Source organism: Phycodurus eques, chromosome 20 (genome assembly GCF_024500275.1).
Source record: "Phycodurus eques isolate BA_2022a chromosome 20, UOR_Pequ_1.1, whole genome shotgun sequence".
Classification (NCBI taxonomy): Eukaryota; Metazoa; Chordata; class Actinopteri; order Syngnathiformes; family Syngnathidae; genus Phycodurus; species Phycodurus eques.
Genome location: NC_084544.1, coordinates 10,034,131 through 10,056,804, shown reverse-complemented (window position 1 = coordinate 10,056,804; position 22,674 = coordinate 10,034,131). Strand labels below are relative to the sequence as shown.

The 22,674-nt window shown below is 40.0% G+C and overlaps 2 protein-coding genes across 2 annotated transcripts; one reads left to right on the top strand and one right to left on the bottom strand.

The window, feature by feature from the left end:
* The first annotated feature begins 278 nt into the window (after positions 1 to 278).
* Positions 279 to 19,483, top strand: zgc:85777 (uncharacterized protein LOC405871 homolog). Its single transcript, XM_061664339.1, has 9 exons — positions 279 to 482; positions 8,679 to 8,799; positions 15,032 to 15,161; positions 15,972 to 16,078; positions 16,187 to 16,354; positions 16,444 to 16,617; positions 17,124 to 17,285; positions 17,367 to 17,517; positions 18,510 to 19,483. The coding sequence occupies exons 1-9, from the start codon at positions 279 to 281 to the stop codon at positions 18,598 to 18,600; spliced, it is 1,308 nt and encodes a 435-aa protein (XP_061520323.1). The 3' UTR covers positions 18,601 to 19,483.
* Positions 19,331 to 21,387, bottom strand: bet1 (Bet1 golgi vesicular membrane trafficking protein). The gene is made up of 4 exons (XM_061664340.1): positions 21,229 to 21,387; positions 20,933 to 21,039; positions 20,770 to 20,826; positions 19,331 to 19,899 (listed from the first exon to the last, which is right to left on the bottom strand). Exons 1-4 carry the CDS (start codon positions 21,245 to 21,247, stop codon positions 19,744 to 19,746), a joined length of 339 nt encoding a protein of 112 aa, XP_061520324.1. The 5' UTR covers positions 21,248 to 21,387; the 3' UTR covers positions 19,331 to 19,743.
* Between the last annotated feature and the right edge of the window lie 1,287 nt (positions 21,388 to 22,674).

The window sequence follows — 22,674 nt, the reverse complement described above, 5'->3', positions numbered from 1 at the left end:
TGATGACACAAATGTAAAAGGTGTGACTTGTTCTACAAAATTCTATTTGAAGAATAATTTTCCCATGATCTTTCTTCAATTAAATGTTAAACAATTATATTAAAACTCTATTATTATGATCAAATAATAATAATAAAATTAAAATTATTATTATTCGCAAGCAGTATATCCATGTGAATCCAAGCAAATATTTCTAACATTTATTTTTTCAATTGTATTTTACATATATTTCCGAAATTCAGAACTATTCGCTTTAGCGCCATGAAGTGATTCTGCGCATGCGCGTCATAACCCAAACAACAATGGCGCTTCGCTGTGGGTCTGTGCGTCTGAACCCGCTTGTTAAATGTGCTTCGTTTAGCGTCCGTTCGTTTGCTGACCACGCGTCGTCCAAAAGAGTCGCAAGCAGCGCCCCAGAGACTTCGGTCGACCATTTAGTCTACACACCAGATCACTTTGCCCTAAAGGAATCCCTCAAAAAGGTATGACTGGCTGCTAACGACAATTACCACGCTCTAAGTGTCATGAAAACAAATGTTGGTGTTGTATTAGTGACTCTTTATGCCCGTGTGTGTCACAACGATGTAGTGTCCAACGTTGCTGCAAACCAGCTGCACAGCATTAAAAGTGGGTGAGAGGTCACTGTGGCCAGTCACTTTGAAAAGACACACTCACAGGTTACAACATTTGGTACACTTGCACAAATCTAATAAGATCATATACAAGAGCTCGAGTAAAAAAAAAAAAAAAAAAAAAAATTGCCTGAAATGTATTTATTGGCTGGAATAAATGTTTGATCCCCAAGCAAAAACATTACTCGATTTCTAGCCCCCATGGGGCCCCCAGGCAAGGACCATGGAGTCCCCAGAATGGAAAAACAGGGCAATAAGTAAGCAAATATATCTTTTATTAAATAGTTGACATAAAATGAATAACTACTAGCACTAAAACCAAACTTCATCAAAAATGTATCAATAAAATTGTTTCCTTCATTTTACTTAGTTTTGAGGGAGATTCTCAAATCCCAGCGTGTCATTGATATGGACCAATATCAGCTGTTTCTCGGGGCCCTCGTCTTGTCACCAGCCATCAACAGCTAGTAAAAGGGCCCCATGCGGGGGTTTCCTTACATGCTGTCGTTGCAGTGTCGAAAAGCCATTGTTTTGTCACTGATTTGGTCCCATGTCAGCTATCTCTCTGGGCCCCTTCAGCTTGGGGCCCTGTTGCAGCGTCTCGGCTTGGTGGAGAAATCCTTGTTGGCAATCACAGCAATGAGATATTTCTTGTAGTTGGCTTGCACACAGCTCAAACACACAGTTGTGGCCCAGTCTTTTTTATTTTTATTTGTATTTTTTTTTTTTTTTTTTTTTTACAGATAGTCTAAATCCTTCATGTTTCTCAGTTGCCGCTTGGAAATTTGGAAGTTTTAGCTGCCTCCAGAGGTTTTCTATTGGGTTGAGGTCTGGAGACTAGACCACTCCATGACATGAAAAGCTTCTTCTTGTGCCACTACTTTGGTTGCTCTGTGCTTTGGGTCATTGCCATGCTGGCCAATCCAGCGTGGTTCTTGCTGAGGAAATAAATTTCTTAATCCAATATTTTACAGGTCACACCTAGGGTTGGGCATCGCTGGAATTTGAGTGATTCTGGTCCCGATTCCGGTTCCAAACGATTCCCAATTCCGATTCTTTTAGGGGGCTGAGTCAAAAACGTTTGCATGGTTTAAATAAAGGGTGTCCAAATTATGAACATCCATTTTCTTAAAACTAAACTAAAATGAACATTTGACTCAGGGTTCTTTATAACCAGTATCAATATTAAACCTATGAAATAAAAGACAATATGTGTGGAACTAACCCAATTGACTTAATATTCATTAATTGTTTCAGCTAAAAGTTAAATATAGCATTGTTAAAATAGTTATTTGCGACAGTTTTATCACATCAGATGGTTTATGCGTGCAAGTTTTAATTTGACTTTGTGTTTTGATAATGTAGCCCTTTATTTTGAAGGGTTCGCACCGGAACTCAGCATTTTGCCATTAGGCACAAGCACGTCTTCGTGCGCGTTCTTCTTCGTTGGTTTTCGCCCACTTCTTCGTTGGTTTTTGCCATTTTCTTCTTCGGGTTCAGCGGACTGTAGGCATCGAAACTGGTAACCGCCATTTTTTTTACATTTTAACGATTCCGGGAGAACCGGAATGTTAGTCCCGCTTCCAATCTGTTTTTGATTCTCCATGGCCAACCCTAGTCACACGCCAGTTCATTGGCTTCTTAATGTGGTGAAGCCATCTTTGTACCCTTTGGAGAAAACAGCCCCAAAATTCCCCAAAGATGTTTCCAAATGCATTTCCAGATGCATTCTTGACTGTGTGGAGGGTGTTCTTTGGGTCATACTCATACTTCTTTTCCATCTTCCATACAATTTGATGCCAAATAGCTCAACTTTTGTCTCATCTGACCGCAGTACTTTCTCCAAAGTTTTTTGAGTCATTCTTAAAGCAGGCCTGTACACGTTACTTGTTAAGCAGATGCTGACGCATGTGCAACCTTTTAGTCCGTTATTGCTGCAGTGTGTTACTAACTGTTTTCTTGGTGACTTAGGTCACAATTGGCAATTCTTGAGGCTGCCCCCATACAGTAGCTTTCTCACGATCATCCTCTCTCTACCAGGCGGGATCTTGCATGGAGTTCCAAACCAAGGGCAGTTGATGGTCATTTTATGTTTTCCACTTTCAAATAATGACGTTAATAGTAAGCAAACTTACAATTTCAGCAGGAGATCAAATAATTATTTCCCTCACTGTATAGTTCAGTGCTGTAACCTGTGTTGAATGTTTTTGGCTTATACAGGTGTTTATATAGGTACCTATGTTGTGGCCATTGAGTGTACAGTATGTACAGTTAATTGCATCAGAAACCAACTACAGTTTCTTTTTCAGCAACAAACGATACCCATTTACAGGTTTAACATGTAATATTGCATCATTCCACTTAACAGACATCAGCTAATGTGCTTTATAGCACCTAGCGTGTGGTTTAAGAAAACTATGACTGCATCCAAATAAATATTTTATTTTTAGTGTTTTTAACATTAGCAGTGAGGTTGTGTGAGTGCCCTCCTCTTTCCATTGTCTATTGATGGTCTCACTCCCACAGTGCTAACTTAAATCAATGCAGTGTACATCTTCATCCTAAATGTGTAATGAGGCAACAGTATGTTGCGTTTGCTTGTGTTTTCTGTCAGATAGACGGTTGTGTTGAGTGCGTGGGACTCTGGGTTTTGTGAAAGTGCCCATCAGATAGTTTAGGTGGCTGCGCACAACTTGTTTGTTTTGTCAGACTTGGAAGGTGCAGGAATTATTAGTAGAAATCTGCTCTAAGAGATCTTGTTGCGTATATAAGGGTTCTGTTTGTTTTATTTATGGGTGATAGCATCCCCCCCGCGCCCCCAGTACAGACATTCATACCATTTGTTATTTGGGCCATGCAGTAAAGAGAAAAAAAACGTTTAAGTATGAGAACAAGACAAAGTTACAAGAACAAAGTCATAAGGTTACCCAAAAAAAGTATTTTGTACATTCAATTTGTAACTATTTGAAATTTTTCTGCATGTCGTTGTCTTGTGTAAACAGGGACTATATACTGTATATCTCTAATAGTACATATTTAAGGAAAATTAAAAACCTTGATTGGACTTTTAGACTTGTATAGTGGCGTATTGGGTAGGAGTTGAACTCGTCGATAAGTCAACATCTACTCCGCATCAACGTTGAAAGCTTGAAATCAACTAATCGCTAATAACGTTTTTGGCGTCTCGTCTTCCAATCGGACAATTTATAGAGGACTTGAAACACGCCCGCCTGCTGCCATCATCAGACTACAGCATTCTGTGGAGCATCGAAAGGTCCGTCCAACAAGGCGACGCAGCCTTGCTCTATCTGCGTGGGTCAGAGAGTACGAAAATAAGCTGGCAGTGAAGGAGAAAAGCGGTTAGCCTTGTCAGCTTCAGCTCTTCCAGTTGCCGCTAGTCTTAAATTATTCAGACTACTAGCGGGGTCACGGGACAGGCGTTGAAGAGCGAGAGCAGTGGTGCGAAGTGAAGCTCCATCTTTGTCGCCAATATACTGTATTATGTCCAGTATAGTGTGGGTAAACCAATGTAATTATAAGAACTTTATTTCTATCACAACATTCAGCAACATCACGACATGTCACTTTACGACACTGTGTCGTAACAAGCGTGTGGTGATTTTTAATTTTTTATTTTTTTTTTTAAATACCAAAAATAAGACTGGTTGCAAAGGCCTTTGCAAGATATGTAAGTCTATCCTCAAATACACGGCAATAAAAGCACAAGTGAAATCGAAACAGCGAAACATATAAACCTAGCTACGAAGACACTATGCTATATATAACACAAGATGAGACCGGCCGGTTTGTTGACAAGAAACGTGCGCAGGACTTACACTAATTACAGTTAGCGGAATGGTAAATGGTAATTCATTGAAAACAAATGATTTTTTCTGTCATTGGTTTTTATTTGTTTCTATGCCTGTCTGTTGCTGAAAGATTAACTTTCATTTAACTTTCATCACATTGTAGTACAAAAAAATCTTTAGTCTTTCATTCTCTGGTATTAGAAGGGTATACCATTTTCTTATTGTAGTTGAATATTTTGTAGAAGTTATGGAAATGTCAAAAAACAAAGCCTCAGTAATCACTGTCTATTTTAAAAAGCAGACAGACGTTGATAAGACGGGCAAAAATAACAACAGCAGCCTAATTTAGGGCAGACGGCAGAGATGTTGCGGTAAATGGAGGGAAGCGTACTGTGTGACTAAACCTTCAAAGGACGCCAGGAGGTTGAAAATAAACTAGCACAGGGAATATGGGAAGGATGAAAATGTGAAGGGAAACAGAACAATATGCTGTTAGGCTGGGAAAAGGAACTGGAGGCAGCGTGGTTTATTAAAAGAATCCTCAGTCTGTAGCATAATGGGAGTTTCTAAAAGTTGTTACTGTATATAAATTGAGTCATAGGAAATCCCTCAGTGAGTATTCAAGGTCAGGCTTGCACCGTGCCAATGTTTTCACTCCACGTGCTATTAGCGCGGAAGTGTTTGCAGAGTGTGTTACAAAAACAATCCATAGATGAAGTATGGGACATACTTACCTTAGAAATGACTTTTGTCTTGTCTGCTGCACCATTTCTTAGCTCTTCCCATTTTGTGGATTTTTTTGTAACAGTTATTCTGAAAGGATGATTGGTAAAAGAAGATTATCTACTGGATTTTAAATCTGGAACACACATAAAGAAGATCCCACACAAAACTCTCAATATGTTCTTACTGCTCTTGTAGTGTGTGGTGTACCCGAGCACACCACGCAAAGAATATCTCCACTGATAATCAGTCTTGTCGGCCAAACCAGATGTTTGATGGAGTACCCGGGCTGACCTGTGATAGGAAGTATGCCACAGTGCATCCAGACTGATGGAAAATACAAAGAAGAGGACAGAATAATAGAAGAACTGTAAGAAACTCGGCTAACTTTTAGCTTATCTGGTTACTACATTGTGGTTGCAAACTTGAGGTGAATGACTTGGGAGGCGTCTTATACAAACACTCAACACGACCAGTTACTTCTCTTTGGTTATCTTTCCAGTGGACTTCACCATGATGGAGTCTGTGGCTTGACCACACACAAGCATTTGTCATCATAGATGATGAATATTTCTTTGGAAAAATCACTCTCAACACACTGAGCAATGCAGGATAGTCGGTCAGGATCATCTTTAGAAACATCCAATAATCAGGCCATTGCTGACTTTGATTGGAAGAAGAATCAGATTCTCAAAGTGTGTCCCGGGTTTTTCCGTGAAGTAAGCCGACTCAAATTCGAAGCAGAAAAGACCAAGGTCCGGGTCCAAGTACTTGGGCCTGATGTTACAGAGCTTTTTAATATTATAATAGACGGCGGAGATGATTGCCAAAAGCCATGTGGATGACTTAACTGTTGTTTCTGTTAAGCAATGTTTAGCACCTTACTGTTTTATTTTGTTAGGTTTCTACTTCCCTTTTTTGGTTTATTGCCGTTCATTCAACAGTATCAAGCTTTTTGTGAACAAATTACTTTGATTTGATAATGAGGAGGACTAAGTGACTGTAGTAGTAGTAGAAGAATACTCTTTATTCGTTGTGAACACATGCACACAAAATGATTCCTCTGCGGCGTCCTTGAGCAAGACAAGTCTGGGGCATCCTTGTCTTGCTCAAGGACACCACAGCCATGGGACTGGGGGATGTTGTGTTGCCGCATCCTCTCAAGCTGTGTCAAGATAATTTTTTTTCTTTTTGCCCACATTTTTCCGCCGGTCGGTGACTTGAACCGGGGTCCTCACAGTAGCAGGTGATGATCTTAACAGTTAGGCCACAGCTGTAGACTGCTATGTTAGCTTCTTACGGTAGCTGGTTATCAAATCGGAATGGGGGTACCGCTTATTGTTTCATAATTGAATCACATTCTTAACAGTTAGTTGTGCTAGTATTATCAGGTCCTATGAAGTGCTTTATTAATTTAAAGGGAAGTGCATATATATTCAGAGCCACTTTGGATTTGCCTTGTTTTTGAAGGCTGAACTGTTAAGTTGGCATAACAATTTTCAAAGGGAAAGGTCACTGTTGTGTTTTATGTCTGGCTGACACTCCGCAGAGTGATCTTTCTGCAGGACCTGATAATGCAATGTTCTTCACCCTGGCTTAGCACACGATTCTGCTGATGTGAAAGCATCCTGGTATGTAACACAAATAGTCCACAATAACCTTTGTGAAACCATACAGCACCCCCCCACCCCCCCCCCCTCCCCCCTCCACCCTAATGGGCCGTATGTTTCCCGTTCCAGCGCACGTTTGTCCCGCCCTTTCCCTCCTCAGGATCTGAACTTTGAACATGGATGACTTAACCTTAGAATAATGGCAGCCACTGCTTGTGTTTTATACTGTTTGCTCTCACGAGTATAAAAGCAGGTTTGTTGGGAGCCCGGGTTTTTCAAGGTTACGCTTTCACTCGCTAGTGCAGACTTGTCTTAACGGCTTAATGAAAGAACAATAAAGAAGGTAGTCCATAATCCTCCATAATGCGGACGCCTCATTTACCTCGTATTATTGGGTGAAGCTTAATTGATGATTTCCATCGCAACTAAATGTCAGTTCTATGTACGTCATTGGTCATCATTGAGAGCAGGCTGTCTTTTTGCAAGGAACACAACAATGGAGAGCTTTGTCACAGTTTATGGGACACCTTTGAGCATTTGAAATATTTGTGCTTGGAATTTAGAAGGGAATATTACTAATAAATTGTAACCCAAACATAACTCACAATTTGTTGGTGACCCAAAGAAGATTTTTTTATCAATTTTTAATCAATTTTAAACATAGATAAACAAGGAAACTTAGGTCAATTATCTAATACCTTGAGACATTTTTAAAAACTACATTCATTTAGTTGTTCCTCTTGGATAAAATTCAAAGGGAAACCAGTATCGTGGCATATGAAGAGCAAGGTATGACGTGACTTTATATATGTACAGGTTTTCGAAACATCCTGTTTTTGGCAGCTGAAAAGTGTATATAACCAGTTTGATATCTCAAGAATCAAAAAATAGAGACACTGCACAGTAATATTTCATACTGACCTACAGTAGTATGCTAGGAAGTCATGTTGAGCAAAGTGGCCTATGAGTGGCCACAGAAATAGTGCTGTCGGAATTTCAAAATAGGTTGGTCATTTCTAAGCACTCCTCCAGCTGTGGACCACTTCCCGATTCCTAAGATGAGTCATGTTGCCAAAGTTTACCTGCTCCAGAGATAATTTTAAATATAAATTGTCCACCTGCTTTTCGCTCTTGTCGGACTTTGGTTCCTGACTCACAGCACTATAAAGACAAGATGAATCACGATGGCACTTTACTACTGAAGAATGATTGCTTCCCGGGTTGAAGAATATTATGCAAAATTCAATGGAACGAGGACTACAATCCATTGTTTGTGAGTCAGTTTTTGACATAATTGTTATACAAGCGAACATGATGCTGTTAGAAAATGTATGTCAAGATGACTGAAAGAACATAAGTCTTGTAGATTGTTTTCCTGTGTCTTGTTTATCATACGTGTACCTGTTTGAATGGTTGACCCACATCTCTCTTTTTTGAGCATGTATTTAACACTTCAATGTTCTGGGTTGGGATTTGGGCCAAATCACACATCTGCTTCTGCCGTATTGCATGTCACCAGCCAAGCCATTTAAAATGTATACACACAGGAGAATACCCATGTATGCTGTCACTGTATCCATCACCACCAGCTTTATAGATTCACCGTGTAATGGATTTTCCCTAGCTGCTCTGTATTCATTGATATATAATGCATTTTGCGGCTGGCTGCTAAAGATAGATTACATAGACTTTAAGGGGTTGTGTGCACCACACAGTAGGAAATGTATGTATGTGATGCCATTGCATGTGATTTTCCTCTTGTAATGGAGATTCCTTTGGGTTAGGAGAAGAGATAGGATGGCAATGTGGTCATTTGTTGGTCAAATGAAAGCTTATGCACACACGTGTACGATGAAGATATCACATACGCTGAATGTTCACACAAATCCATCTGTTTCCCATAGATCATCGACCAGGAGATCAACCCATACGTGGATCAGTGGGAAGCGGAGGGAAATTTTCCAGCCCATAAAATTTTCAAGGTCCTAGGAAATGCTGGTTTTCTTGGGGTCAACAAGCCAGTTGGTGAGATGCGCAACTTTGTCTGTCTCCAATATGATCAGTTCTTAATTCCCAGCAATCTGTGATTCCTGATATACAGTACATGTAGTCATGCTGTAACACTGATTACAGTAGATGCACTTGAATATGTTGTTAGGAATAGTAACAACAATTATCGATCAATTAATCTATTAATTGGTATCTTTTTATAATATCACCATGGGAGACTCTAAATATTCTGAACACTTTTTTCATGCCAATGTTGAGAATAATACTGTGGCGAGTTGCCATTGTGTAAGTCCCCTTCTTTAGACCGCAAACGAAGTAACACTGAATCAAAAGTGCCTCTGCTGATTGCAGTCAAGTGTTACTCTCCATTTTGCCTCAATTGAGTCAAGACATGGTTAATCAACAATTGCTTATCAATACAAAAAACAGAAGGGATAGCTTAACTTCCATCTCTGGATCTTGGATACCCTGCACGAGATGGATTGTGGGGGGAACAAAAAAAAAACAAAAAAAACATGATGAGGTTTCAGTGTCTCCGGGATGTTTTGAGGTTTACCTTTCGATAAAGCAGATTTTTCAAACAACATTTTCATTTTAGGAGACATTTTTTATTTCATTTTTTTGGGGCTGTATTAGCAGTCCACGCTTGTCAGGTTGGTGAGACTTAATGACTATAACCTTGTTAAGACATGTTTGTTGGCAAACTGCAAAATATATTTGAACAAGTCAAACTGCTTTTCAAATGTCAACTGGAGCCGTGTTTGTATGTGTCCGTCACAAGTGTATGGCTCTGCAATAGTGCTGAGACATTTTCTGACACATTTAATTCAGGGGGAATGATTCAAAAAGTAGTCATTAATGAGAGCGATTACTCATTGGTGCCTCCATCCCAGTGACGTATGTTGTATGGATCACTTGTCATTTTCATGATTAATGTGCAACAGCATATCTAGGAATTGAAAAGGAGCCAACATAAATAACACATGCAAACATTTAATCTAAAAAAGACTTTAAAAACGATGATTACTCAGTAATTTATGACGATTGGACCATAAAAGCAGCTCGCTGCAGTGGAGCCTTTCACTGGTCCTTGCATTTTATTTTTTTATTTCTTTGACTCTCAAGCATTCTAATGACTATCGCTTTGACGCATCGCACGAGCTTCCTTCAACAGCTGTTGTCTAACAGTGGAACCAGATGTGCATGTGCATGCAGATGTGTTACTGATGGATTCGGGGATTGTGAAGGATTTCTTTCCGAATTTTTTCAAATGCTGAAAGTCAAGCGTTCACGCAACTGTGATTCTGCAACAAGAAAGCTTCGTGCTTTCACGACGTGAGATCTGCACAATTCAGGCAAAAACTCAACATTTCCTAAACTCAGACAAAGTTCAAAATGTTTTTTTTGTGTTGATACTGACGTGAAAAATGTACGGAGCCCCCCTGGTGCCAAGGTATGAGAAAAATAAAATTCATTGATAATCTGTTCCCTCAATTTAGTAATCCGTTCCCTCAGTTTTGTAAACTGTACCCTCAATTTAGTAATCTGTACCCTCAGTTTAGTAATCCATACCCTCAATTTAGTACTGTGTTTAGGAAACACGCAGGCTAATTGTAGCCAGTCCTGCTAGTACTGCTATATAATGATCAACCCCCTCGAACTACAGCAATCTTGCCTTTCAGTTGAAAAAATGGGATGTGGGATATATCACGACATGACAATTTATACACAGAATTCACACGAGTAAGAATATAACATACAAATAGAATTTACTTCACTTGACAGATATACGTCGGTATACGGAGCCCCAGACATTTGCTAAACTGAGGGTACAGATTACTAAATTGAGGGAACGGATTATCAATGAATTTTATTTTTCTCATACTTTGGCACCAGGGGGGCTCCGTAAAAATGTAATATAGTCAATGGAAAAAAATTATTAAAATGGGAATTATTCTGTCTATATAAATAAATAAATTCAATTAAGATTAGATTTGACATTTAAACTAATTAAAGGACATTTCAATGCATTCGTTCACATTTTAATACAATTTTTATTCATTCTAAGTACAATATACCATTTTATTACGATTTTGTATGCATATTTTTTATTATTGTAATTGTTTAATTTCGGGCACAAAACACTTTATGGCGGCACGGTGGTCGACTGGTTAGAGCGTCAGCCTCACAGTTCTGAGGACGCGGGTTCAATCTCCGGCCCCGCCTGTGTGGAGTTTGCATGTTCTCCCCGTGCCTGCGTGGGTTTTCTCCGGGCACTCCGCTTTCCTCCCACATCCCAAAAAAACATGCATTAATTGGAGACTCTAAATTGCCCGTAGGCATGACTGTGAGTGGGAATGGTTGTCTGTTTGTATGTGCCCTGCGATTGGCTGGCAACCAGTTCAGGGTGTACCCCGCCTCCTGCCCGATGACAGCTGGGATAGGCTCCAGCACGCCCGCGACCCTAGTGAGGAGAAGCGGCTCAGAAAATGGATGGATGGATGGAAAACACTTCATGTATTTGGGGTTGGTGAGGGTTTATGCGCCCAAACACAAATCCGTTAACTCATTAGCCAGTCTGCATGTCAGCCATCACCACAATCATACAATTAGATGGCATCACTACATTGCTCATAGGTGCATATTTGCATGGTATTGCGGATTTGCTATGATATTAATAACCAGCAGTATGGTGTAGTTATAGTAAGGCCAAAGCCTTTCAGCTCAGCAATAGCTTTTTTGCAGCATTTCTATGGGGAATCGCTTGTTTTGTTTCACTGTAATCACATGAATGTGTTGCTTTACTTCACAACATAAACCGTAAACAGTTCAAACACTTTAAGTCTGCGGAAGAAGATTTCACCAGGAGTGTGCAGGTCAGTGGAGAGGGCGGGCGAGGGATTTAAAATGTGCTGAGTACACACACCCTGAGCATTAGTTGACAGGATTAGAGCGCGACGACCTGGGGGGCGACTGCGCAAAGACTCAATTCAATTATCAGCAAAGAGCCTTTGAAGTGATGCACCTCAAAACAAACACATCAAGATATTTTAGATATTTGCAATCTGCACAAATACAGGCTACTGCAGGTAGAAAGGACTCAGATGTGGCTACAGTACCTCGAAGGGTGTAAACAAGGTGACAAGCCAAGCGAAAGCAACTGTAACAATGATGTTGAATTCATATTTATACAATGACACTCAGAATTATGTCAGGTAATTAAAGTAACAATATGTAGTACAGTATTCCATTAGAGTAGTTCACAATTTAGCAGAACTGTTTATCCAATTTCCCAGCAATTTGTATTTAACTTGGAAAATCCTAGTCAACATGTTCAGACACTAATACAGTATCTCAGGATGTTATGTATGTATCATATCAGGCGGTCATTTGTTTTTTTTCTCTGTGACATCTAATTGCAAAGTGTTCATTTGTAATTTAATCCAGCAAAAAATATGGATGCAGATAAAATGTTTTGAAGCCTTCGAGCGCTCTCCTCTCTTACTGTTACTTTGTGAAACAACCGGCATTTTGACATGACCTACATTTGACATAATCTAATTTAAACTAGATGGAAAGTCTTGAGCAGACAGGTCCTGTTGCTTCCCCCCAAAAATCTTGTCTGGGTGCATTGATGTCTCAGTATGGGATTGATGAATCTGAGTTTGCCCTGTTTGGAATAATTTTTGCACAGGTTTCTGTGTTAAGGCCTTGAGCATTCATTCATTCATTACCGCTACCGCTTATGAATTATAAATGATGTTGAAATAAGTCTCTAAAATATACTTGTGACAATATAGTTAGATGAAACCGTTCAAAAAGGGCCCGTTTATGACTTTTCCAGCTATGATTTACGTGTGCATGGAAAGTCCACATTACCTGTCAAAACACGGGAACAGGAAGTTTTCCTAAGCCAACCGTGTCGGGGGAGAAGACAGTGATGACCCTTGGCGCACTGCCTGGCTTCCTCTGCCCTGACAGGGAAGAACCCGTCTTTCACACCATGGCAACGCCAACCCGGTTGACAGATAGGAACTGGCAGCCAAAGTTGTTTCCCATCCGTCTCGATAAATAAGCTTGTATGATTGCTGCTTTAGTAATACTCTGACGAATGGATTTCATTGTTTGGTTCCCCCTCTCCCCCCACTGACACATGACTAACACTGTGACGTTTCATATTTGATACGATTGTGATAGTGATGCATGCAAATGATCCGTGTTATTGGTTCGCACATTGTGTTGTGCAATATATACGTATGCTTTATGGACAAAGGTATTGAGACACTTTACAATTACACTTGGGGGGGATAAACTGTATAGGAGAGCTGCATCTATGAAAGTCTTCCGATTATGTCACCAATTAATCAAGTAATCAGATAAAAAAAATGACGGCATTATTAAGTACAATAACGTGGATGTGAGGTACAGTTATTATTTTTGTCCACTCGGTCACCATCCTCACTTTCTACTGTAGTATTTGTGACTTTGACTGCGTATGGTTTTATTATTTACCTTTTCCAAATCAAATACATTTATTAATTACTTAATTTACCAGTTTTGATGACTTAGGTCAGCCCAGTCAGTTTTGAATGTTTATTTTTTGCTCTTCATTTTTCTCAAACTTATGACCCTCCCCTGAATTCCTGTCGACTGCCACTTTTAGGTCACAACCTCTGTTCTAGTTCAACCTAAAGGTGTTCGATGGGGTTGAGTCAAGTCCGGTTCTTCAAACACCGAACTCCTCCATTATTTCTTTATTGACCACTAGGGTCACACGGGAACAGAAACTGTTCCCGCTGAGTTGGAATCATACAATTTTCTGCAATGTCTTGGTAAGAGGATGTAAAAAAATAAACTAAAATAAAAGTCCAGTCCCTAACTGATTAAATGATGAAGTACAATGCAGATATTGTATGCGTGAGCTTCACCATGAAATTCCCTCACTTCACATCGGAGAATATTTGTTTGATGGTGGGACAACAGCAGATGAGAGCCGACGCTGAGGAACATCTGCTGCCCAGGAGAAGCATGATGGTTTAGGATTGAAATTTGACATTTGAAGCATACTTGTTTGTTTTTCTTTTGCTTGTTTCTTCAACTAGACAGCCCGCTGTTCAGTTTTAAGCGGGATAAACCTCAACGCTTCCTTCTGTCCACATGATCCACCGCAGGGCTTCCAGCATGCACTATCTAGCTACAGCTGCACCTGTTTCCTCTTAGTTTTGGCTATCCCTCTTCCTACCCCCACAGTTGAATTCGCTTGGCCTACTATCGCTCACTCTTATGCCTGTCCCCAATTTTCCCTATTGTCCCATTATCCTTCTATCCCTGACAGTGTTCATTATTAAATAACTAGTCAGGCGGGTGGTACTTATGCGAGGGTTGGTTGCAGAACTGCGTGGTAAATTTGCCCCGAATTGTTCATTGTCAGTCAGTGCTAATGTCCATCATGCATTGGATGGCTTCAGTCACTTTTTTTTAGTGCCAGGTTATATTTGCCATGCCAGCATTAGATTATGATGTCAATTTGTGCTTGGTTGCGTTGTTTTTATTCGGGGTGTGGAAGTGTGCATGGTAGCTTGAGAGAAATGCACTCACCAGCCATAACAGTAGATAGACAAAGTGCACAATAGCCTTCAATACACAAAACAGCATATTTTTTTTTTTTTTAATTAGATTGCGCTCGTGTATCTAAGAGAGTGTATATTGTGAAAGTTAAATCCAGCTAATGCCGTGAGATGCAGGCACAAAACTATCCCTTAGAAGTAATACAGTGTGTTTGTGTAAATGCAGGTTGTTTGTTTAGTAAGAAAACGGGCTGTTTACTGTATGCGAGGTGCTTTAACGATGATGGCTTGAAAGAACAGGACGTTGATAACTGCCTGAAGGTGATTTTTTTATTTCACACTATTTAAGTCCATAAGGACCTGAGCGCTTTGTAAGAAATACACATTTAGATTTTTCTTCTTTTAAACTACTACAAATTGCAGGTAACCATGAGTCTCACATATGTGCATAATCCCAATGATGCTTTGACTTGTCGTAACAACTCTAAATTACTGCTAAAAGTCTATGTTTAACAGTGTTGTGTGTGGGAAGTGGTTTCCTGCATAACTATATCTTCTTTTCTTGATGGTTAATGATGATGGGTGCATACATAAATTGCTTTGGTGAATGGTCCAATATGTCTACTAAGAGATTATATGTCTATGACAATTTTCAACTGTGTGTATTTCGTTTTTGGTAGAGTATGGCGGCTTAGGGCTCGACTACAGCTACAGCGTGGCCGTGTCCGAGCAGCTCGGTCACATCCGCTGTGGAGGCATCCCCATGGCCATCGGCGTTCAGACCGACATGACCACGCCTGCACTGGCCAGGTAACAATTCCATAAACCTCCTGCATTGCACGGCTTAAATCCTTTGTTCTCATCATCCACCTACAGTTTACTTTGGCATTGTCTGTGTGGTGATGCATATTTCGCCGTGGAGCTAATCTGCCTCTAACTCTGGCTTCTTTTACTGCAAGGATCACAACACTCTATGTCAGCTTTGTCTTTTTCTTTTCTTTCACAACACTGATAGAGCAGGAGCCAGGCTATGTTTCCATACATAGACATAGGATGTATTCCAAGCAACAAGTACAACACCTGTATCACAGAAACTGGACCAAATTTGATGGAGATTAAAACCATATTAGCAACCATCTCTAAAACGTAGCTGTGAAAGAGTTGTGATTGCCACAAGTATGATTGCATTGTGTGTAAATTAGCAACTGTGCAGATTAATGGGTCTCATGTTTTGCTGGTGCACTTGAAAATACAGCCTGTTGTTTGAACCTTAATTAACCTCCCCTCACCCCAGACTGTTATATGATGAACTATATATGTGAACATGTTCCCTTCGGTTGCCTTCTGTTATTTATTCTCTTGCAATAAAGTGACTTCTAGTGACATGAGATGGAGCTCATAGAAATAGACAAGTACCGTCTCATGAGTATAATTAGAGGAAGAATTTTTACCCGAAACGATGTTAAAATAAGAAGAGAACATTGAAAAAATGGATTCAGCTATAATTGCCTTAAGCAGGCCAGAGTTGTCTTAATATTCAGTGTTGTTGTTTTTTTTGCCTGAATGTCAGTCTTGTTGACTTCAGAAACCAAAAGAGTAACTTGTCAACTGTTTGTGCAGGTTTGGTTCAGCTGAGCTCAAGCAAGAGTTTCTGCTTCCGAGCATCCTGGGGGACAAAGTTGCCTGCCTTGGAGTTAGCGAAGTCGGGGCAGGTTCTGATGTGTCGAGTAGGTTCCTGTTTCATCGTCTTCAAACCGTAAAGAAAAGCAGAGATACACCCTTCATTGCGCCTTCTAACATCACGTCTTTTCATGCTCCACCTCACGTTGATCCAGACATTAAGACCAAGGCGGTGAGAAAGGGGGATGAATACGTGATCAATGGCGGCAAGATGTGGACCACCAACGGCACCCAGGCGGACTGGATGTGTCTCCTCGCCAACACTAGTTGCGACCCTCCACACAGGAACAAATCCCTCATTTGTTTGCCCATGAACCTGCCAGGTAGGATCAGCGTATAACAAAGGCACTATCAAAACAAGTTGTCATCGGCGTGGGGCTGATTATTGTCTTTTCTCGCCTCCCCGTTTTAGGAGTGCACATTGCCCGCAAGATCGACAAATTGGGCATGTGGTCATCAGACACGGCTGAAGTGTTTTTCGAGGACGTCAGAGTTCCTTGCAAGAACGTCATTGGCCAGGAAGGCATGGGCTTTACTTATCAGATGCTGCAGTTCCAAGAAGAAAGGCTCTGGGCTGTGGCCAATAGTGAGAGAACTTTACTCCTCATCTTTCATCACTTTCTTTCTATTTGTCCTTTAGTCTTACGTCATCCGTTTCCCACCTATGTTACTGTCAGTGGTACATTTTATGATGGTTTCCTTTGCGCTGCAAATCAAATCAACAAGGAGGTTCAGTTCACTTAGGTCAAAACATTAATCTTGTGTAAGGAGGTTTGTTTGCGTTTAATTTTGACAAGCGTCAGATAATGAAGAAAATATTATCTGAAGGAAGCAAAAAAAAAGAAGCAAAAGTGAAATGGTTCAGGATGGAATTTTAGTTGAGAGGTGTGTTTATGAAAGAAAAATTCTGCAGTAATACTAAGATGTGTTTCTTAAACTACAACTGAGCATAATGTTTTTATTGGCAGACTTTCGGGGCATTGCTGGGAACGTCTGAGCTCAAACTGTTAATAAAGGAAACCAGTCCTAAGCAGAATGTTCTTGCGAAAAATAACTGCATATCTCTCCCCTAATGTCTGTGAAAACCTCTAGTCCTGACCACAATGGACATCATCATTCAGGAGACCATCGACTACACTCGGCAGAGGCAGATCTTCAATCAGCCGGTCCTCTACCACCAGGCGGTCCATTTCAGGCTGGCCGAGCTGCAGACGGAGGTGGAGCTGCTGCGTGCTCTCCTCTACCAGGCCACAGGTAAGGTGGAATTTACCTTCCAATCCATATCTCAAATAATGAAGAAAAGACCTGAATATCTATGTTTTGCGTTGGTTTCAGCATTGTATATCAAAGGAAATGATGTCACCAAGATGGCTTCCATGGCCAAATTGAAGGGGGGCCGTTTGGCCAGAGAAGTGAGTGACAGCTGTCTTCAGTATTGGGGAGGCATGGGCTTCACCAGTGATGTGCTGGTCAGCAGGTTCTACAGGTATGTATTTTTAGGAAATTTGAAGCTGTGCCCTTAATATTATGTAAATACAAATGTGTATTTATGTACGATAGCTTAAGGCAATAGGTGACAAAGTGTGGTAAATGGGGCTCCCTCTCATGGTATGTAATAGAATCACTGAATTAAATACAAATAAAATAAAAAAAAAAAATACAAATTCAATTTAAAACTACACACATTAGTGTAGCTTGTAGCTATGCATACATCCTATTTAAACTTTTTTTTAAATATAAATAAATTAACTTAACAGTTCAGTTGTATTTAAATATACATGTAATACATTTGAATTTAATCTTTAAGAACTTTTTTAAATATACATTTATTTAGGCGCAGTACATTTTAGTTGAAAATATTTTTTTAATTATTATTCTATGTTGAACCACAGTGTTAATGTTAAAAGTGCATGATGGTTTACAATATTAAATATACCTTTTAGCAATAAAACCTGCCTCATCTTTGATTAACACTGTTAAAGTGGCTTACAAGAATAAATGTACTTTTTAGGAATAAAATCTCTGCCTTGGTTTTTGATGAACACTTAGGCCAACTATGTTACTGTAATGTTGGTCATCATCGTGGTACTAGGAGAGAGAGGTTTGTTTTTAGGTGGTACTTGGTGTAAAAAGTTTGAGAGCCACTGGTTTATGACATTGATTCCCACAGCATATTCTGTAGCAACCTTGTTTACGCTTCTTATCTCACTCATACCCCAAAAAAACAGCCACTAACTCATGTTGCTAGGCAACTGTTATTATAGGTGGTTGCTAACTACCATATATGCCTTTTTGTGGGGCCCGGCCCTTAACGTTGGGCTTTATGCAGTTTGTGAGAAGCTCTTTATAGAGAAAAGTAAATGTGGGCCTGATTTGTACTGACATCTAGTGATGGGGCACGAATGTAGTTAGAAGGGTGCGTGGCAGCGTACACGATAACACAAAACTTCCTTTTTATTAACGTTGCCTTTTCCACAGGGACTCCAGGTTAATGTCAATTGGCGCAGGGGCTGACGAGGTCATGCTCGGCATCATCTGCAAATTCATGGACACGCTACCCAAGAAATGATGTCAGCAATGACTTTCTCATCAATTAGCTTGATAACATGATCTACTGAACTCCTTTTGATGAGCAACAGAGCCAATCACCTAAGTGCTATTACGTAGAGATCACAAGAAGTCGGGTCGTTTTGACTTTATGGTCATAAGAAAACCTTATATTTAACGTGATGTTTGAATACGTCAGTGAACTTTAAGGCTTTCAATTTGCATCGATTTTGTGCAAATATTTTCATCCCTGGAAAATGTTTTCCATGGTGACATTTTTTTCTTTGTGTTTTAAGAAAAAAAAAAAGCATCAGTGTTAACTGAAGGAAACACCTGTTTATTGGGTAAAAAGTTCATAAACAGTTTATGTTGGATTTATCTCACCAAACATTATAATGAATAAACACAAAAGGAATGAAGACGTTGGTCATTTTACTCATGAGGAGGGCGCATGGGAGATTGTTCAGGTTACAGCCTCTCAACACGCTCTAAACAATCTCTCCCGTCGCTCCTGCATTTATTTGAAAATAGGGAGGTTTCTAAGTTTACAAGACATAACGTACTAAGCTACAAGACACAACACACTAAGGGTAGGGTTTCAAGGTGAAAACATGGCACCTGCCACGTCCCGGCCACGTCCTTCTCTCAGATGATTCCTGCTGAGTCATCTTCTTGAAGGCGAGACATCTTTCTTTCTAAACATTGTCCATAATACTAATGCAAGCTAAGCAAATAAATGATAACTTCTACAATATATCTAACAGTTTATTTACACTGCTTTTCTCCATATGTGGCATAGTCTGTGATATACGCATTAATTCCTGTAAGCAATTGAACTAAATGTCTCTCAGAGAATTGTAGAACTTCTTTGCATTCAATGTTATGCAGGTCGCATAATAAACCGATTCGAATACATACAGAGCACTCATTATTCAATTTGTCAACTACGGCATTTCTCATCTCGTAATCGACTTATCTTCTATGGTACGAAGCTGAATCTCGTCACATCAGTCCCTGTACATGCATCTAATTTTTCAACGTCAGCAGTGTTTATTTGGGGATGTAAATCATTCACTTTCATGAATCATATCACACAGTTTTTCAGCTAACTTAAGTTATTCTGAGGTGTGTGATGGGCCATTCAAAGTCCGACAAGATCCAGCTGTCACCTCAACTTGATGAACCAGTAGAGTACAAAGAAGACAAAAAGGCAGAAGAGCAGCATGTAGCACAGCAGTTTAGTCTGACTGCCTCTGGACAGCTGTTTGACTCGGCCGATGGTGGCGCCGAGCAGGCCGCCTGTTGAGTCGAAGTCCGTGTCCTAGTGTGGAAATTGGGCACAAAAGAAATCCTCAAGCCAAACAATTCAACTCACACAGCTAGACACTGGTCAAGAGTAACAATCTACCAGCACAACCTACTGCCTGCTTGAACTGTGTAATGTCTGATTAGAAAACAACTTCAACAGCTTCACTTACAAAATATGCTTGCTTGCTTCAAGATGTTTATTAATCACTCCTGTAAAATATGTATAGCATTTGTATGTGGAAAGAACAAAAGCCGGACGAGCGCGCTGCTGATTTGAGCTTCTCCAACGTTGAAAATGTTGATAAGTTCATAGGACGCTTTATCAACTCCCAATAGTTTTAATAGTTAATAATAGTTTTTTTCCCCCATTTATTTCACTGACACTTCAATAATTTACTCTATAAAAAAACAAAGACTCAATAAATAGTCCTAATATATCATTGGTGTCTCCGAGCTTCTCGTCTTTAGTTCTAACAATTTTCGTAGTCCTCTGACTTCGAAGATAACGCTGATAACTGTGAATCCAACAGCCGAGTTCTGTTTAGCCACCAAGGCATGTGTGAAGAAATTCCATGTGGAGGCAATATTACATAAATTTGCCAAATTATGACATCACGGTGGAGCAAAATTCACGACTGCTCCCTCACAGACATTTTCGAAAATGGGCAGCTAGCGAAAGATTTACTTGGTTGTTTAATTCTACAATTGATGGATGAACAGACTCTCTGGAAACATAATATTTTCCATTATGTCTCCCTTGAGTTACAAATGAGTAAACTTAACTTTTTCCCACCACCTTCCTTAAATAACGCATGCAGAGTTATGAGTTTCATGTGGACCAATCAGTCGTGCTTTTATTTTGGTTACGAAGCTAAAAACTCACCATCTCATCCAGCATTTTATTATGGTACTTCACTTCCGTTCCTATGTCGATGGACAACTGCAAACAAAAGTCAAAGTTGCAGTACGAAATTGGCACAAAAAGTAAACATCTAAGAGACGCATAGCACGGAACTCTTGAAAACTGTGAGTTTTGACGTTCTTACACTTTTCAAAGCGGTGACTTTGGCTCTCAGTCCCTCCTGTAAAAGTTCATTTTCCTCTTCGTACACACTGTAGCCACTTGCTACATAGTTCCCAGATGCTCCGTCACCTTGATGAAATTAAACAATGAGTAGGGTTGTTGTTTAATTTCACAAACACATGTGGAATCTGACTCAATGAGATAAACGTGGGCCCTCAATAAGCACTTTCCACGTTATTAGCAAGGCACCTGCGAGGTAGCCTACGCAGAAATCATGTATATTCTTAAAACGTCAACATAAGTACGGGCTTGACTTACCCAAGCCGGCGCGCCTCATTGTGCTACTTTGACGTTAACGCTGTCTCGCAGTCTTTGTGTGAGTAATTTATATGAAGAGTCATGAAAAATACTGTGAAGCGTTATCAGCCCACTGTGTGTGTTGCTTCCTGTACACGTCAGCCGACCCTACGTCATCGAACGGAAGCTGACGAGGGCCGAAAAGATGGAGAACGCGAGTTGGCGAACAAGACGAAGGAGAGGAAACGTCACTCATTAGGTACACTAACGCAGGGGCACTATGGGAGCTATTTAAATGATTACATTAAGGGTGTGGCTATGTTCAGAAATAACCAATCACATTAAAACTCATGTGAAATGAAATTCAACACACTCCCCTTATTTCGATGAACCCAAAATAGAGTTAAGCTGTTCTAGTAATGTAGTAAGTTAAAATTGTGGGGTGTGGGGGGCACAATATGTTTCCAATGTGCCCCAGGCTATACATTATTATAATAATAATCTAAATACAACAGCTAGCTGTATCAAAAATGGAGCTTTAGCAGACAATAGCAGTCGTCATTTTGGTGAGTTAATTTAACAATATTTGTATGTTTCTTACAACGTGGTTCCTCTGCATCACTCTGAAATACAGTATGTTTCCATAGTTAGAGCCTTTCGTGAAGCTAAGAAATAGAACACCTGAAACAGGTCGCAGAGCAGGAGAACTAAAACACGACTAATGAGTTGGAATTTCTGAAACAGCTCTTGGGTTGCGTCTGAGGTAGCAAAAGTACTTGGGGCAATGAAGAAAAATCCCCTGCACACAAAATAGTGTGCACTCCCCCCTCCCCAATTGAGTTATACAGGTTATAACTCACAATGGTGAAAAAAGTTTTGAAATTATTTAACTTGGGCTAATTTTTCTATATCACAAAAATCTGGCATTTGAACAGGGATGTGTAAACTTTGTATATCCACTAAATGTCATAATTGAGCCGAAATTACCGTGTTGCTGCTTTTAGGCACCATTAACACTGTTTTCTTGGAACATTTTGAAACGTGACCACCATAAGTTGGGCACAAACATGAAATATCATTTGTGGGTTTAATAATGGGGCTTAAGTGCACATCCCTCTGTGCTCTTTGTAATGAAAAAGTGATCCTTCATATTTACAGAATCCTAGAGATGCCATTTAGAACAGTTTTTATTTTCCAAGCCATCATCCCTCAACTCACTTTGCACCAATGTTTCAGGAGACAGTTTTTATGATATTGGAGATTAAAATGACGATCATGACGTAGATATATTGAAAGCCACGATTTCATAACTAACCATCTCTAAGCCCCTACCTACCATAACCGGCCACCGTCCCTTTGGATGCCGGCAAGCGCTATTGCAGTATGCATGACCTTGACACAGGGGTCAAAGAAAGAGAAGTATTGATTGAACTGTGAACGTGAGTCTGACTTGCCTTTGTGGATCTG